This window comes from Phacochoerus africanus, chromosome 10, assembly GCF_016906955.1.
Source record: "Phacochoerus africanus isolate WHEZ1 chromosome 10, ROS_Pafr_v1, whole genome shotgun sequence".
NCBI classification, from domain to species: domain Eukaryota; kingdom Metazoa; phylum Chordata; class Mammalia; order Artiodactyla; family Suidae; genus Phacochoerus; species Phacochoerus africanus.
Window position 1 is genome coordinate 11,042,167 of NC_062553.1, and position 18,842 is coordinate 11,061,008.

Here is an 18,842-nt window from a genome sequence, read left to right on the forward strand (position 1 = left end):
GTCATCTGTACCCTTAATGACAGCTCAGGCTAATGTGAAACAGCATCCTGTAGCCAACCCAGGTTTTCTAGAAAAACCAACCTCAGAGTTTGGGGCTATCATACCCCCTGATTCCCTCCGTTTTTGTTTTTGTTTTTTAAAGCTGCTCCCGAAGCATGTGGAAGTTCCCAGGCTAGAGGACCAATCAGAGCTGCAGCTGCTGGCCGAGGCCACAGCCACAGCAGCGCCAGATCCGAGCCACATCTGCAACCTCTGCAGCCCACGGTGGGAGGCCAGGGATCCAAGCCGCATCCTCATGGATACTACTGGAGTTCTTACCCCCTGAACCACTAAAGGAAATCCATGTTGTTAGTTGTTTGTTTTTTGTTTGTCTTTCTAGGGCCACACCTGCAGCATATGGAAGTTCCCAGGCTAGGGGTGGGATTGGAGCTATAGCTGCCAGCCTATGCTGCAGCCACAGCAACCCGGATCCAAGCTGCATCTTCCAGCAACACCAAAGCTCATGGCAGTGCTGGGATCCTTGACGCATTCTGCCGGCCCAGGATGGAACCTGTGTCCCAGTGCTCCCAAGAGGCCACCAATCCAGTTAGGCCACCAATCCAGTTAGGCCACAACAGAAACTCCCCTGATGCCCTCTTTTTGAATGCAAGGGTAGCCTACTTCTGAATTGTTGGTGTTTTGCTTTCTCTAAAGGCATCACTCTGGACCACAGAATGAATTCTAGGCAGGATGAAGGCTTCCGGGGAAGCAGGTCAAAGTTCTGGCTCTGCAGAATAGCCGCAGTGGCCATGGGCTAGGCTTCTCTGCGTTTCGGCCAGTGTACAGCTTTGCTGTTGGTCAGAGGTCGTCCTACCTTGCCCAGAAAGACCCAGAACACTCCCTGTGGGAAGATGTTTTCTACTCAGAAAACACGATTGAGTTCATTTCCCTTCCATTTTTTTTTGGGGGGGGGTCCTTTTTTCTTCTTTTTTATTTGCACTGTGGATATTTGTACTTTATATTGTTATGTTCTTATTTTAATTGCTTTTGACTGTCATGAAATACTTATTGTAGAAGCTTCTTCATGCCAGATTTGCATTATTTTCCAATTACAAAAATGATGCATTCTTAATTGAAAAATACTTGCCTACACAGAAATGCATAAAAATAAAAAGTAAAAATACTTTTACTTTTCCTGCCCACTTCTCAGTTTCCATGCTACCTCCCAAAGGGGGAACGGTTTTCAGCAATCTGGAGCGAATCCTACCTTAATGATGCTTATATTCTGCCTTTTGCCACAGAGAAATGCAGTACATCTGTGGATCCCTTCCTATTTGGATGTTTCGTTGCATATTTTGCTTAGATTTTCTTCATTCAAGTTAAAGAGTCTTCTATATGTTCACCTAGTGTTCTTATTTTTGTAATTTTTAAATTAATTTTTAATCTGGACTCTTTCTACCCAGAAATATGGCATATGAACATATCTCTCCACTTATTTTCTTTCTAGTTAAAATTTTAGTAGTTTTTTTGGCCATGTTTCTTGCTTTCCTTTTAAAGTAAATGTTTTTTAAAGTTGAATTTTTATTTTTGTTATTTTTTCACTTTTTAAAACTTAAAGTATAGTTGATTTACAGTGTTGTGTCAATGTCTGCTATATGGCATAGAGTCATATTCTTTTAAACTTTTGCATTTTACTAGTTAGCTTTTCTTTGTTATTCATTTAATTCTTTTATCTTAAGCGTGTTTCCTATAAACTTCTTCCTTTTTTGTTTTTTGTTTTTGTTTTTGTTTTGTCTCTTTGCCATTTCTTGGGCTGCTCCTGCAGCCTATGGAGGTTCCCAGGCTAGGGGTCGAATCAGAGCTGTAGCCACCAGCCTACGCCAGAGCCACAGCCACACGGGATCTGAGCCGCGTCTGCAACCTACACCACAGCTCACGGCAACGCCAGATCATTAACCTACTGAGCAAGGGCAGGTACCGAACCTGCAACCTCATGGTTCCTAGTCGGATTCGTTAACCACTTAGCCATGATGGGAACTCCTGTGTTGTTTTTTTTTTTTTTCAGTTTATCACCTCAATTGGTTCTTAGAATAAAATGTATATATATATATATAAGATTAAAAAAAAAACTCTTTCTTATCTATTTATCTTTTAAAGTTCTTTATTTTTGCTTTCTTTTCAATTGAGTCCTATTTAGGTTGTTTTATTTTGTCTACTTCCTTCTTCTCTGGCCTCAATTTTTATTGATTCCTTATTTTATCTGCTGTCGTTCAGGTTCCTAATTTTTATATTTTACTTGTTCTATAGTCTGAGAAACTTTTTTCCCTTAATTTTTTTTCTGCCTTAGCTTTGCCTTGTCTTATTATGAAAGTCTTAATTTCTGTCATAACCTTCCATTTTTTTCCTTTTTCTTTTTACAGCCACACCTGTGCCATATGGAATTTCCCAGGCTAGGGGTCGAATCAGAGCTGCAGCTTGGACCCACACCGCAGTCAACTGCCACAGCAGATCTGAGCCACGTCTGTGACCTACACCACAGTTCATGACAATGCGAGATCCTTAACCCACTGAGCAAGGCCAGGGATCGAATCCTCAACCCCATGGGCACTATATCGGGTTCTTAACTTGCTGATTCGCAATGGGAACTCCTGTTCTAACCCTCTAATCTCTCTCTTTTTAACTGCATATTCTGCTTTTTTATATACTTAATTTCTCTTACTTTGTTATAAGACTTTAAAATGACTTTAAAATGTTATTTGTGTATGATATGTTTGCATAAAGGCAGGTGGCAAGGGGGAGACATTCTTGTGGAGAGAGGGGAGGTGACAAACGTGGAGACCTCTCTTCGGATGCGGTTGTGAAGATAAAAAAGATTTATGTTCATGAAAACCTATGAACTGGGGCACTTATGTAACACCTTACAAAATACATGTTCATTTCATCGGTGTCAACATTGTTGCTTCTATTGGGAGAGGATTCAAAGTTTCTGACCCCACAGAAATTACTTACATCTGCACATGTAATTTTTTGTTAAAATTGGTGTGGTTTTGTTTTTAATGCAATTAATTACTCTAAAAACTCACAGAATTACTTCCTCATCCTGGGAAGGGCTTCTGATCGAGAACTTTCTTTCCCATCATTGGCAGCCAAGCCCACGTCTGTGGTTAGGTTCATTTCCTGAGGCTGTGGTAAAGAAGTAGCATATTCTGGGTGGCATAAAACAATAGAAACTTATTTTCTCAGAGTTCTGGAGGCTGGAAGTCCTAGATCAAGGGGCCAACGGGGCAGTGCTGTCTCTCTGAAAGTTCTGGGAAAAACTCCTTTGCCTCTTTTCGCTTCTGGTTGTGGCCGGCAACCTTGGTGTTCCTTGGCTGGTGCGCGCATCACCCCACCTCTGCCTCCGTCTTCGCGTGGCTGTCTTTCCCCTGGGCGTCTTCCCAGTCCCTTCCCTCTGCGCATGTCTGTCTCTGTGACCAGACTTCCCTGGTCTTTCAAGGACATCAGTCCAACTGAATTAGGCCCCAACCACCCTAACGATCTCATTTTGCCTTGATTACATCTGCAAAGACCCTCTTTCCAAAAAAGGTCCCATTCCCAGGTACTGAGGGTTCCACGTCAACATTTCTTTTGTGGGAACACAATTCAACCTGTACCAAGGTGGAAAGGGAAAGGTGGGTGTTTGCGTAGGGTTCAATCCCCGGCCTGGATCAGTGGGTTAATGATCCGGCGTTGCCATGAGCTGTGGTGTGGGTCACAGACGTGGCTCGGATCTGGCGTTGCTGTGGCTGTGGTGCAGGCCAGCAGCTGTAGCTCCAACCCCTTGCCTGGGAACTTCCATATGCCACAGGTGTGGCCCCCCAAAAGAAAGAAAGAAAGAAAGAAATGCATGGATAAAGAAAAATGTGGTGTGTATCAGTCAGCCTTTAAAACGAAAGAAATACCATCATTTGTGACAACACAAACGTGGAGGGCATTATGCTGAGTGAAAAAAACCAGAGAGAAAAAGATAGAAACTGCATGTTATCACTTATATGTGGAATCTTAAAAGAAAAGAAAAAAAAAAAAGGAACTCATGGAAAGAAAGAGAGTAGGAGTCCCCATTGTGGCTCAGTGGGTTAAGAATGGGATGAGTATCCATGAGGACACAGGTTTGATCCCTGGCCTTGTTCAGTGGGTTAAGCTTCTGACGTTGCCACAAGCTGTGGTGTAGGTCACACATGCAGCTTGGATCCAGTGTTGCAGTAACTATGGTGTAGGCTGACAGCTGCAGTTCCAATTTGACCCTTAGCCCAGGAACTTCCATATGCCTCAGGTGTGGCCCTAAAAAAAACAAAAGAGAAAGAAAAAAAAAAAAGAGTAGATAAGTGGTTTCCAGAAGTTGGAGGAAATAGGGAGAAGCTGGTGAAAGAGTACAAAGGTTCAGTTATGAGATGGATAAGACCTGAGGATCTAATGTGTGACATGCTGGCTATAATTATTAACCCTACTGTATTGTTGAGATTTGCTGAGAGAGTAGGATTCAATTGTTCTCATTTAAAAAAATGTGTATGTATAAGGTGACAGTTGTGTTAACTTGATGGGGGAGAATCTTTTCACAATGTGTTTGCATACCAAATCATTATGTGGTACATGTTAAGTACCTTACAATGTTATTTGTCAATTACACTCAATAAAAAATAATGAAAATAAATATGGATGCCTTAAGGCAGGTATCCTTGGGAGGAATAACACAGAAACTATGTGTTCATACTTCTGCCTGTGGCTCCTCACTGACAGCTGAGCCTGTCTGGCTGGGGACAGTATAGAAACACTGAGGTCATCTGAGCCTACGGATGTGGGGCTGGAGGAGGGAGGTTGGGGAGGGAAGTGGTTAAGAAGCAGAAGAGAGGGAATTCCCCTTGTGGCTTGGGGGTTAAGAACACGATAGGTATCTGTGAGGATGTGGGTTCGATCCCTGGCCTCGCTCAGTGGGTTATGGATCCCGTGTTGCTGCAAGCTGCAGAGGAGGTCAAGATGCAGCTTGGATCTCGTGTTGCTGTGGCTATGGCACAGGCGGCAGGTGCAGCACTGAATCAACCCCCAACCTGGGAACTTCCATATGTCGCTGGTGCAGCCTTAAAAGGGAAAAGGGGGAATAAAAAAAAAAAAAAAGCAGAAGAGAGGTTGACATGAGCCCTTCCAGGTTTATCTCTGTCTCCCTAAAAACGGGGATCATGTTGGGACCTTGTCTCTGTCAGACGAGCGTCTGCTGCAATTTCCCAGAACGATGACTCAAAGCTGGTCACTGTGTTCCTGTCTGGTATTTGGAGGATTCAGGAAGGACTTGGAAGGGATTCAGGGGGCACTTAGTTAAATTGGGTTGAGATGTGTCCATTGTCCAGCCTCCGTCCTGGCAGTGATGCTGTTGGAAGGTGGCTCCACTGTGATCCAACAGCCTGGGAGGAACAGAGACGAATTATACCCTGTCTTTTCCACCTCAATTATTTTTCTGTAAACTGCGTCTTTCAGAAATAAACCATGAGTCTTGTCCGGACCGGAGGAACTGCAACAGCAACTTTGTTTCTGTTTTCTGGAACCTGCTGTCCAAAAGGGTAAGTACCACAGGTGATATTCTAGAATCTTGGAGACCCAAGAGCTTAAGAGGTCATCCAGTCTGTGGTTCATTTTAATTCACTTGGGGTCACAGATCCTTTTAGAAACAAAAGTTTAGGATTCATTCCTGAGAAAGACGTCCATACGCACACGCCCGCTTAATTTTCGGGCATTCGCAGAAGGTCCTTGAGCTCTAGCTGCTGACGTCCTGATCTTACTCATTTTTTTTTGGTTTAGACTTCCAGCCGTCTGTCTTGGTTTATTTGTTTGTTTATCTTTTTAGGGCCGCACCTGCAGCGTATGGAAGTTCCCACGCTAGGGATCAAATCAGAGCTACAGCTACCTATGCCTACACCACAGCCACAGCGACACAGGATCCCAGTCGTACCTTGACCTACAGCACAGCTCATGGCAATGCCCGATCTTTAACCCACCAAGCGAGGCCAGGGATCACAAGTGCATCCTCACAGAGACTGTGTCGGGTTCTTAACACACTAAGCCACAGTGGGAACTCCCTCTGTGTTGATTTAGTCCTCTGATCCAGACACTGGCCAACCCTAGTTTTCTGGGACAGTCTTAATAATTTACATTTACTACGTGCCAGGCACAGTCCGCAGGTCTTTACGTGGATTAAAATCTTTCATCCTCGCAAGAACCCTGCGAAGTAGGTACCATGAGTATCACACCCATTTTACAGATGCCATCATGGAGGGGCAGATAAATAAGCACTCTACCAGATGTACACCGCAAGTGACAGATCCATGATCCAGGCTGGGAACCACTCATCATCTTGCCCCTCAGCTTCCCGCATGTATATTTTTCTTTTAAGTTGCTTCTTTCCAAGTGGACTAGGAAAAAAAAAAAAGCGAAAGAAAGAAAGAATAGAAAGGAATGGAAACAAAGGGGGAGAAAAATAAAATGATACGACTGAGAATTCTCCAAAAATTAAACGTAGACCTCTGAGGAGCTGGGGCAAGTGAGGACTCAATGTTTGTTAAGTGCATATTTGTGACCAGTCCTGGGCCAGGTGCCTCACCAACGTCACCTCGTTTCGTCCTTACAATAGGAGGTACGAGAAGGTACAAATTCCCACACTCCAGGTGAGGAAACGAAGAGGGTATGTGACTCGTTCAAGGTCTGTGGGCTAGTGAGGAGCAGCGCTGAGAGCCTGCCCCACCTTAAGGAGCTTAGGTAAACCCCGTGAGGAGAAAAGGTGACAGGCGGGGCCTGGAAGTAAGGAGGCTCTTTAGACAAGCACAGGCTCTGCATCTGTTCCGCCCCTCAGAGCCCTCATGTGTCAAGTGGGAGTAAAACTAATGCCTGTCCCACAGGGTTGCTGCAAAGCTTAAACGAGATGCCACCATCCCATTAATTAACTCAGGATGTATTCCTTTGACAGATATTTGTTGAGGACCTACTAGGTGATGTGAAAAATCCGAGGCACTGCCTAGTTTTTCGTTGTTGTTGTCTGTTTGCTTTAGAGAAGTTTCCATGTAATCACTCTATGATATGTTTTGTGGCAGCGCTGTTGCTGAAAACTTTTTTTGGGGGGGGTCTTTTTGTCTTTTTAGGGCCACACCCACGGCACATGGAGGTTCCCAGGCTAGGGGTCCAATCGGAGCTGTAGCTGCCGACCTACACCACAGCCACAGCAATGCCAGATCTGAGCCATGTCTGCAACCTACACCACAGCTCGAGGCAATGCCAGATACTTGACCCACCCAGTGAGGCCAGGGATTGAACCAGGCAACCTCATGGTTCCTAGTTGGATTCGTTTTCAATGTGCCACAACAGGAACTCCTTTTTATGTTTTTAAAATTTTTTTCTGAAAACTTTTAAAGCCAAGTCACATTTTATATGTGTCAGGTACCTCTTGTTTCCCACTGTCCTTGGGGCTAGGAATACAGCAAAGGGAATGGAAGGCACCCTGCCACTGTGACCTCCCCAGGACTGCACCTTTTCTTCAGCCAAACGCTCATAGATGGATGGAGATGGGCCTCTTTGATCTGACTTGACCTGACTGGGTGCCTTGAATTCCAGTCTTACTTCCTCAATTCCAAGAGACATGACCTTGGGACAAACTGGCCCATTACTTGCTATGTGGGGGGCTCCTCAGAATTATCAATTGAAGGGTCAGTGCTTGGCGCCCTGTAGGCACTCTGTTGAATTAGCACTTGTGACTGATAATAATTGGGCCTCTGTTTTCTGCTCATCATCACCCCCAGGAGAAAGACAGACGGTGTACTGGATTTTCATAATGCTGATTCAAATGGTTCAGCAGTGTTTTCTCTCCTGTAAAGGCCAGATCCCTTGGCCAAGCATGTAGGGCTCTCCGTAAACAAATTATTTACCCAACTTCAGCATCCACTCAGGTTTGCCCCCAAACACCACTCTTCTCTGAAGCTGCCAGGCCTTTCTGTTTGTAGCTGCCTCAACCTCTACCAGGTGGAATCCCACTGATTCTTCAGGACTGAGCTTCTGCTGTCCTCTGTTATGATTTTGCTGGTTCTTTTCTGCTCTGCATCACAGAGTATTTGGGCTTCTTCCCACCTCTCCTCTCTTCCTCTTTCCCTCCCTCTTCTCCTTCCATCTTAGATGTCCAGCCCAATCAAACCTTCAGATGACACCAGCACCCGCCACCATTCGTTTGCAACCTATGAGAAACTCCAAGTGAAAATCATCCAGCTGAGTCCATTTGATACACAGAAATGTAAGAGATGATTGTAAAGTATTACTTCAAGTCACTAAAAAAAAACAAGTAGATTTTTCATTAGCTCCTTCACTAGCTGTGAGGCTCCAGGGTTGCTGTGGACAGTGGGACAGCCGGGCTCATAGCTGTACAAGAGCTGCTGGTACTGGTGGGTCAAGCCACGTTAAGCTCATCCTCATGATGCTGTATAGTTGGATAATGTGAGAAGGGGACCTGAGATTGTCCCAAGGTCTGAGTGGGCTTCCTGGAGGAAACAGATTGTTTAGTTTTGTTCATCTTGTTTTCCCCAGGGCCTAGCAAAGAGTCCAGCTGCATGTTTGTTGCATGAAGACGTGAAACTCCTTGCTCAGTAATATTCACTCACTCCTTCCTTCCTCCCCCACTGCCTTCAGTGTCCCCATCTCTCCACAGTTTCTTTTTTCTTGGTGTCCCGTTTCTTTCATTTCTGAATCCTCTGCTCCCACTAAATGAAATGTGCACTGTCCACAATGCATGGCCCCAACAAAGTGCTTTCATCTGCTTCCTTTAGCAATGACATTGCTCATAATCACCTAAACTTCCAACTTTTTTTTTTTTTGTCTTTTGTCTTTTTTGTTGTTGTTGTTGTTGTTGCTATTTCTTGGGCCGCTCCCGCGGCATATGGAGGTTCCCAGGCTAGGGGTTGAATCAGAGCTGTAGCCACTGGCCTACGCCAGAGCCACAGCAACGTGGGATCCGAGCCTCGTCTGCAACCTACACCACAGCTCACGGCAACGCTGGATCGTTAACCCACTGAGCAAGGGCAGGGACCGAACCCGCAACCTCATGGTTCCTAGTCGGATTCGTTAACCACTGCGCCACGACGGGAACTCCAACTTCCGACTTTTTCTTTCTTTTTTTTTTTTTTGGCTGTGCCCACAGCATGTGGAAGTTCTTGGGTCAGAGATAAAAATCATGCCACAGCAGTGACCTGAGACACTGCAGTGACATCATCAGATTCTTAACCCGCTGAGCCACAGAGGAACTCCCTGGCCTTCTGACTTCCGAACCACCAATTTAGCCACAGTGATGTTCACCTTCATTGTTCAGATGCAGACTGGAGCAACTGTTTCCAGAACTCTCTGTGGGAAGCAGATTCCCTCCAAGGGCTTGGGGTGAAAATGGCATAGACTTGACCTGACCGAGCTAGAACCATAGAGGCTTTTCCTCCTTAACGAACTGATGCCGCGAGCTGTCTTGAATGGAACTGCCAGGGCCTGGCAGTTAACTTTGCATGCTGAGAAATGGTGTTGTTTTTGTTTTTAAGTTTGCAGAAAATGCCTGTGGGATGGTCCAGGTGATTCTCAATGGATCCATCAGTAACGCCTTTGATAAAACCAGGTACTAATTTCTTTGCATCCTACTTGCAAGGGTGAGCACAGTTTCCTACTTGGTATTCATCTTTAGCAGAATTTACTTTTCATTCTGAAAGTCCTGAAGACTTGGCCTACAAAAGGTAAAATGTTTGTAGTCTATGGAGAGATTTGTCTTTCTTTCTCTTTTCTTTTTTTTCTTTTTATGGCCACACCTGTGGCATATGGAAGTTCCTAGGCTAGGGGTCGAATCAGAGCTGTAGCCGCCAGCCTACACCACAGTGAGAGCAATGCCCCATCCAAGCCTTGCTTGCCACCTACACCACAGCTCATGGCAACACCAGATCCTTAACCCACTGACTGAGGACAGGGATCGAACCTGCATCTTCATGGATTTCCACTGAGCCACAATGGGAACTCCAGAGATTTGTCTTCCTTTTATTTTATTTTATTTTTTTGTCTTTTTGTCCTTTTAGGGCGGCACCCGAGGCATAGGGAGGTTACCAGGCTAGGGATCTAATCGGAGCTGTAGCTGCCGGCCTATGCCACAGCCACAGCAACACCAGATCCAAGCCGTGTCTTCAACCTACGCCACAGCTCACAGCAATGCCGAATCCTTAACCCACTGAGCGAGGCCGGGGATCGAACCCGCAACCTCATAGTTCCTAGTCAGATTTGTTTCCACTGCACCCTGATGGGAACTCCGAGATTTGTCTTTCTAAGTCAGTGCCTTCGCCTGGTTTCTCCACTGCATAAAGTCCCCTGCAGGTCCTAATGGTCCAAACACTGAGTCCAGCCCATCCTCTTGACTTTTCCAGGCCTGGTATAAGTTCCTCAGCTCTCCATCCCACACTCCATCCTGCCCACTTTCCACCTGTGATCACATTCTCCCCCCATATGACCTGCCCCTCCCTCCTTCTGCCTGTCTAAATTCTCCCCACCCACCAAGACCTGCCCTGACTCTTTCCCCCGCTCCCCCAGCAATGTGAACCCCAGTGTAGCAGTCAATCTACTATTGGACTGTCAGGCGCTATACTGGGTGTTAGGCTTTCGTTATCTCTTTGCGGATGGTGTCAGCAGTTTACTGCAGTGGTTAAAAGTGGGGGTCATTACATCTAACTATATGACCTTGGCAAGGTCCCTGGAGTACATATGTACCTGAAGAGGTGATGGTTATGTGAAGATTTTTTTTTTTTTGCTTTTTAGGGCCTCACCTGCAGCATAAGGAAGTTCCCGGGCTAGGGGTCGAATCGGAGCTGCAGCTGCCAACCTATGCCATAGCCACAGCCACCTCAGATCAGAACTGGGTCTGTGACCTACACCACAGCTCATGATAATGCCAGATCCTTAACCCATTGAGCAAGGCCAGGGATCGAACCCATATCCTCATGGATACTAGTTGGTGTTCGTTACTGTCGAGCCACGATGGGATCTCCTAATGGGAAGATTGACTGCAATAATGCAGGAAAGATGCTGAGCCCTGAACCTGACGACAGAGAATGTGCTAGGTGAATATCAGCTCTTACCCTGGCAACTGGATCTGGCCACAGCCCCGCCTTTCTTCTCTGACCCGCTTCTGTACTTACTGCTTTTACCACATCGGTCACCCTGCCAGTCTTTATTCTCCATTCCTTCCCTGGATAAAGCTGATTGAAAGGAGGGAGCATGTATTAACGTGTCTGGGACCTCTAGGTGTCCCCAATTAATTTTCCTTCTCTCTTCTTTGAATGTTTAATCCAAAGAATCATTTGTCTTTCTGTCTTCTTCTGACTCCAACCCTGTGGGGTTTGGGGGGGGGGCCGTGTTAGCATTCCAGAAATTTGTAATCTAATGTTACGGATCCAAGAGCTTGCAAGGGGTGGGGGGGTGGGGTGGGGGGGGAGGGGGGGTGGTTAGTGGGCGGAGCTTAGGACTGGCATGGAGCAGGACATCATGGTCTTTCAACACCTGCTTCTCAAGCTGGCGGAGTGTGTGGGTGACCTGGGGATGGGTGGGCTGCCAGTTCTGATTCAGCAGGTGGTAATGCGCGGGGTTCTGCAGTTCTAACAAGCTCATGACGTTTGTCTAAGGTTTACTGCTGGAATAGCGAGTGCTTAAAAGACTCAACACCAATGTACAGATTAAGAATTTCATTTTGAAAATCTTAGTCATGGAGAGTGGCCCTGAGGGAGGGTGGCTGGTTCTAATGGGAATCATGGGTTCAAGCCTGAGGGTAGGTTCTAGCCAAGGCTGCCCCGCTGCCCCGCCTCCGGCTGGCTTTTCCCAGAGGCTGCTGGTGCCTGAATGATTTCATCTGGGGTTAACACCGTTCTTTGTCTTTTCCATCTTAGCACGTTCGGCCGTGTGGAGGTCCATAGCCTGCAGCCGTCGAAGGTGCATACACTAAAGGCTTGGGTGATACATGACAGTGGAAAAACTCCCAGGTATCTGTTACTACCTTGTACCCACTCATTCTCATGGTTATTTTAGGAATCAGTCCAAGAAAGAATCCACAGTCACAGGAATGCATTGAGAAAAGATGGGCTCAGGAAATGAATGAGCCCTCACTCTTCATTTACCCTGTCCCAACAGTGTCTTCATTGCCTCTCCATGGTGAATATCTACCTAGTCCACCCCTTTGGCCCTTCTGCTGGCCTGGGAGCTCTTAATAGCTACCTCTGCTTCACCTCTTTATCCCAGGGCCTTGCCCAGCACCTGTTCCCTAGAAGAACCAAGAGACTTGGGAAATGTTTGTGGATCTTGCTTTTTTTTTTTTTTTTTTTGGCATTTTAGGGCCTTGCCTTTAGCATATGGACGTTCTCAGGCTAGGGGTCAAACTGGGGCTCCAGTTGCCAGCCTGCACCATAGCTACAGCAATGTGGGATCCCAGCCGAGTCTGACCTACGCCACAGCTCACAGCAACGCCGGATTCTTAACCCACTGAGGGGAGCCAAGGGATTGAACCCACATCCTCATGGATACTAGGCGGGTTCATTACTGCTGAGCCACAAGGGCAACTCTGAGATCTTGTTATTTTAACATCTTTGTCTTTCTTTCCCAGAGACACATGCTCAGGTTCCTCCATAAATGAGCTGAAATTGATTTTAAGAGGCAAGAATATCAAATTTACCTGCCAGGAAAACTACAGGTAATTGATGTCTTCTTGAAGAGAGGGCTTCTTGCCACCTGGAGGCATCTTCTCTGGGGCCTTGACGGTGGTCTGGGGTGGTGATCTCTGTTCCTCGGGCAGCCCGGCCAGGAAGGTGATCCCGGTCAGTGCCTTTCAGCTGGCCATCTGTCCCCCTTCTCCTTGTCCTTCTCCAGCCCACCTGAGCAGTGATTTGCCTCTAGATCCACCCAGGCTTTGAGAACGTCTTTCCTGGTTTCCTGTAAGAGAGGCCTGACCCAGGGGGCTCCTAGCTTTCTGGGGGAGCAGAAGCATGTTTTGCCAAATGCAGAGGATTTATAAAACCCTGTGACTTGGCATAATTTTGCTTGTGAGGGTTCTTTCTTAGTTGGTTCTCAGTGTAGATGCCTAACACTTGGTAAGTTGTCAAAGGGTAGCTTACCAAGTTTTACCTTTTTTTCATTAAAAAATGTAAAATCTTAAAAAAATGTTTTTAAACCACTACTACATGTTTATTGGAGCAAAGTTTAAATTACAGATAGGCAGATATTTTTAAGGTCACCTAAAACTCTAACTACCAGAACTAGGACCCCCCCTCCGACTGTTTTATTATTTATTTATTTGCCTTTTTTTTTTTAAGGGTCACACCTGTGTCATATGGAAGTTTCCAGACTAGGGGTTCAATCTGTGGGCCTATGTCATAGCCACAGCAATGCCAGATCTGAGCCGGGTCTGTGACCTACACCACAGCTCATGGCAACGCTGGATCCTTCACCCACTGAGTAGGGCCAGGGATCAAACCTGAGTCCTCATGGATACTAGTTGGGTTCATTACCACTGAGCCACGACGGGACCCCCAATACTTAAAACAGGCAGGGATCCTTGCTAAAAGCACCTTTGGAAGTTTTCCCATGTGTTAAAGCTTAGAACAAGACAGATGGAAAGAGAAGAACTTTCTCAAAGAATGTAGAAGCTGAAATGCTGGGATAGTTTTCCCATCTTCCCCCTGTTACCAACCTTTCCCACCAACGATGTCAGAAAGACAGAGGATAGATTCAAGGAACATTCCCCAAGGGCTTTGTCTCCCAAATGACCTGGATTCCCCATCAGTCAGATGGCTTCTCTCTGGAAACTGCCAGGACATAACACAGCCTTCTACAGCAGTTAGATGGGAAAACTTAGAACAACAGAACAACTGTAAGAGAAACGCGGCAGACATCTGACCCGTCTGAGTTATTCAAAGATATTTCCCATTGTGCAAACAAAATACAAAAACCTAGGAGAAGACTGGGCCATGAGCCAATGCTGTTTTATCTTTTTTCTTACATTAAACTTTCCCCACCACTTTCTTTTTCTTTTTTTGGCCACCCCCTGGCATATGGAGTTCCCGAGCCTACACCACAGCTGCAGAGATGTGGGATCCTTACCCCACTTTGCTGGGCCAGGGATTGATCTGTGTCCTGATGCTGCAGAGACTCCACCGATCCCATTGCGCCACAGTGGAAATTCCTCACCCCCTTTTTAATGAATGACCCAAACGGCAGGCTCCTTCCTGGTGCACTCACTCATTCTCCACCTGGGAAGAATACCTGAGACAGCTTCCACCTGCCTAGCATGGCGGCCCCCTTAGGAAGTGATTCGTAAGCCAGCACCTGTCATTCAGAGCATCAGCTCATGTGACCTTAGATGGGGACCATATTATTATTATTATTTTTTGTCTTTTTGCCATTTTCTTGGGCCATTCTCGTGGCATATGGAGGTTCCCAGGCTAGGGGTTGAATCAAACCCGCAACCTCATGGTTCCCAGTCAGATTCATTAACCACTGAGCCACGATGGGAACTCCGGGGATCATATTTGAAATCACTGTTGGTTTTCTCCAGCCATGACGTCATAATATACGCAGCAAGCCTCCTTGAATTTACAGACCCTCAGGGCTGCTCAATGCATCGAAGAGTTCTCCGACTTTGCTAGAAATCTGCTTGTCTCTAGGGGTCCCCACACAGTGAATGTCACAGATTTGGTTGTCGACTGTAGTTTAAATTATTCCAACTCAAACATACCTTCCAAGGAAGCCGCTTTTGTCCAGCTGTTTTGGTGTGCTTGCTCAAGGAACAAACAGAAGTACAATTCCATTAGCACAGATTAGAACTATTACCAGTTCTGGTATTACCCTTAATAAATCCTGCCCCTCAGTGACACACACTGTTAATATTTGGCTCTATAGCCTTAAAGTCTTTTTTTCCCCCATATACATATTCAGTCTTCTAAAATATACACAGAATTTCTTAACATACGTTTTGATACTAGAGTAAACAGGAGGTAGCAGTACTTTTTTGGATTACTTTAAAAATAACAGGAGTTCCTGTTGTGGCACAGCGGAAATGAATCCAACTAGGAACCATGAGGTTGCAGGTTCAATCCCTGGCCTTGCTCCGTGGGTTAAGGATCCGGTGTTGCCGTGAACTGTGGTGTGGGTCGAAGACACGGCTCGAATCTTGCGTTGCTGTGGCTGTGGCGTAGCCCGGTGGCTACAGCTCCAATTAGACCCCTAGCCTGGGAACCTCCAAATGCTGTGGGTTCGGCCCTCAAAAAAAGAAATAATAATATTAATAAAGTAAAATAAAATAAAAATAACAAATGGGAGTTCCCACTGTGGCTCAGTGGGTTAAGGATCTGGTGTTGCTGCAAACTGCTGTGCAGGTTGTAGATGTGGCTGGGGTCCAGTGTTGCTGCAGGCTGTGGTGTAAAAAGAAAAAAAAAGGCAAAATGATCACAATGCTTTTTTTTTTTTCCCCTGGCTAGTGCCCCCTAGTGACATATTAGAAAACCCTAAATGGTGCATTTTTCCTTTTATGTTATTTCAAAATACTCTGTCTCCATCTATCAATGTCTCTATCCATCAACATATCAGAAGCGTGTCCATTTTATTGGGACACTGGATAGGAATATTTACCTATTTTATGGAGGAGATCTTAACAGCATAATTGCTACTTCTTTTCCAAAATTGACTTCCTGATAAATTAGAAACTAATTAAGAAATATATTCATATTCTCTTCATTTATTATAAAGCAAAGATTGCTTCAAAAATCCTAAGCCGCAGTTCCCATTGTGGCTCAGGGGGTTGAGAACCCAACATAGTGTCTTTGAGGATGAGGGTTTGATCCCTGGCCTAGCTTCACGAGTTAAGAATCCAGAGTTGCTCCAAGCTGTGGCAGTAGGTCACAGAAGTGGCTCCGATCTGGCATTGCTGTGGCTGTGGTGTAGCTCGGGAGCCGCAGCTCTGATTTGACCCCTAGCCCGGGAACTTCCATATGCTGCAGGTAGGGGTGTAAAAAGAAAAAAAAAAAATCTTAGATAATTTTAACAAAGATTCCTCTTCCAGAGCATTATATCCCTAAGGAAAAGGATCCTCCTCCCTCCAAATGTATCCATGTAGGGGGATCCCAGGCTATTACACTGGTGAGGATGGAGTGACCCTGTGTTTAGAGCCTCTGTGACTAGTTGGTCAAGAGAGTTGGCTGGAGATGGGCCTGAAATGGCCCCTCCTGGCAGCCCAGGGGTGCTGGTAGCTGCTTCTAAGAATCTCTCTCCCTTTCCAAACTCACATTTGGCAAAATCAGATTCAGCTGCAATTTAAGGAGCCACGTTCCCCCGTGGCCACCCCCTCCCCCGTGTGCCGGCCACTCCCATTGGCCCCTGTTGCTTGGTTCTCTCACGTTTATGACAACGAGAGTCATTCACCTGCTGACACTTATCCAGGATTAGTTCTGGGCAAAGGATGTGTGGTCCTCTTGCTGATGGCCGCCAGCCCCCTCCTAGAGAGACGGTGACCCCTTGCTGCCTGACACTTTGACCCAGCACTTCCTCAGGAAGCTTTTGAAGGGAAGAAGACGAATCCTCAACAGAAAACATGGGGGGGGGGTCTGTCATCTCAGGTGGCTGCTTCTAGAATGAGCATCAGCTGATAGTCACTGTGCATATCTGTGACGTGTATGAGCCAGACATTCATTTTCATCTCCAAACATCTCTTCTCAGTATTTATTTCTTGGTTTGACACGTAAAATGAAACTAAACTGGGCCACACTTGCAGTCATTCAGTCTTGAACCTGACCTTTCCCTGGGTCATCACTGCCGGAGAAGAAACCGGGTGGGCGTGAATTTGGTTATTAACCAAGGGGCTTGTTGTGTTGGTGGGTTGATGGTAGGTCTGCTGTACTGATCTCCTTTTTTTTTCTTTCCTCTCCTAGGCCTATCTAGTTTCTTCAGTGTGGGCAAAATGCTGGGGCTTCATCTTGCAGATTTTGGGCATGAGCCGCTCAGCATGGTTAAGCACCTGCCGTGAACATCGCCATGCAGGACTTAGGAGACTTGTTGGTGGAAAGCTGAGGACTTGCAGGGGATCGTCTGTCCCGATATCAACACCAGAGATGGACCCCTTTTCCTCCCAAGTCTTCAAATAACTTTATGTTATTGGGGCCATTTTAATCTTCATCTCCTAAGAGTCCAGAACAAATTAACTACTGTAGAAAGCCAGAACAGAAATTGTATATTGTTATGTCATTTTAATGTTCATGTGATGCTTTTATGTTGTTTTTATGTCGGTCACATCATTTCTGTTGAAGAATGACCACCCAACTTCTGACGGGCAGGTCAAGAAAAGTCAGTGCCCAAACTTTTCAGAAAATATGACCTTTCCAAGTGAAGGGCCTTGTCTCAGGAGATAGCTTGGTGCTCTTTCTACAGATAAGCAATGAATGCCATGGTTGCGGGTTGTGGGCCATGCTTATATTCTGCAGGGTAGAAGCTACCCATGTAGTTGGTGCTTTACCCCTAATCCCTCCAACATCCCTATGAGGTTGATGTTATTATCTCCCATTTGTTACATGTGATAAAGGAAGTTGAGGGAGGTTATATCATTTTCCCAAAGCCATACATTTAGTTCAAAGTAGAGCATGAATTTGAACTCAGATTTATTTCACTCCCAAATTCACACGCGCTCTCTCTAGGCTTCTCGTACCAAAATGGCAGTGCCTTAAATTCTCTGCCAGTAAATGCATGTTGGATTAAATTGGATACAATAGAATCTGAAATGTGATTTTTCTGGATGACTTCAAAACTGACTTATATTTTTTCTCCTCCTCCTCTTCCTTCTCAGTGTCTTATATATGTAGTAAGCTGTTATATATATTTGTTCCTCATAGCAACAATTTGTTTCTCACTTGAATTTTACATAATTAGTATTGCCTGGGGATTATCAATTTTATTATTTTTTCTAAGAACCAACCTTTAACTTTGTTGATCTTCTCTTTCTATTTACTTAGGTTTTGCTTCTCTCTTTATTGTTAGAGATGGAGAGATTCCTTCTAATTTCTTTGGGTTTCTTTATTCAGCTTCTTGAGATGGAAGTGAAGAGCATTGATTTTTCAGTACATTTGCTTTTCTTAAACATATATTTTAGTACTGTATTTTTTTTCTCTGGGTGCTGCTTTAATTGAAGCTCTTAAAAAATTTGTAATATGTCTCTTTCCATTATCATTTAGTTAAAATTTTTTCTGATATCATTCTTATTTAGAAATGTGTTGCTGGAGTTCCCGTCGTGGCGCAGTGGTTAACGAATCTGACTAGGAACCATGAGGTTGCGGGTTCAATCCCTGCCCTTGCTCAGTGGGTTAATGATCTGGCATTGCCATGAGCTGTGGTGTAGGTTGCAGACGCGGCTCAGATCCAGCGTTGCTGTGGCTCTGGCGTAGGCCGGTGGCTGCAGCTCCGATTGGACCCCTAGCCTGGGAACCTCCATATGCCGCGGGAGCGGCCCAAGAAATGACAAAAAGACAAAAAAAAAAAAAAAGAAAGAAATGTGTTGCTTAATCTTTAAACATCGGGGGATTTTCTAGCTTTTTGTTAAAACATAGGTGCACGGCGGGAAGAATTAATAACGTAGTTTGAGACTCCTTAACCCACTAGGTTTGTTGAAAACAGCATACATTTTGGAGTCAGACATTTCTGAGTTCCTATTTTGGCATCACTCTGTGACCTTGATACCTAACCTCTCTGAACTGCAGCTTCTTTGTCACCTTAATAAGGATTATAAACTAACCCTTATCAAAGTGTGGTGAGAACTA

General features: G+C 45.4%; 1 protein-coding gene across 2 annotated transcripts in view; it reads left to right on the top strand.

Moving 5' to 3' along the window:
- CD38 (CD38 molecule) overlaps window positions 1–18,542 on the top strand; it is a 46,565-nt gene extending 28,023 nt beyond the window's left edge. Inside the window, exons 4-8 of one of the 2 annotated variants that reach the window (XM_047798906.1) lie at window positions 5,488–5,570; window positions 9,567–9,640; window positions 11,943–12,035; window positions 12,653–12,739; window positions 16,968–18,542. In XM_047798906.1, coding sequence (XP_047654862.1) covers window positions 5,488–5,570; window positions 9,567–9,640; window positions 11,943–12,035; window positions 12,653–12,739; window positions 16,968–16,977 — 347 coding nt within the window. In that variant the 3' untranslated portion in view covers window positions 16,978–18,542. Of the gene's footprint in view, window positions 1–5,487; window positions 5,571–8,166; window positions 8,842–9,566; window positions 9,641–11,942; window positions 12,036–12,652; window positions 12,740–16,967 lie in introns of those variants that run through there. The other variant, XM_047798907.1, reaches the window with a different exon arrangement.
- Window positions 18,543–18,842: the final 300 nt, after the last annotated feature.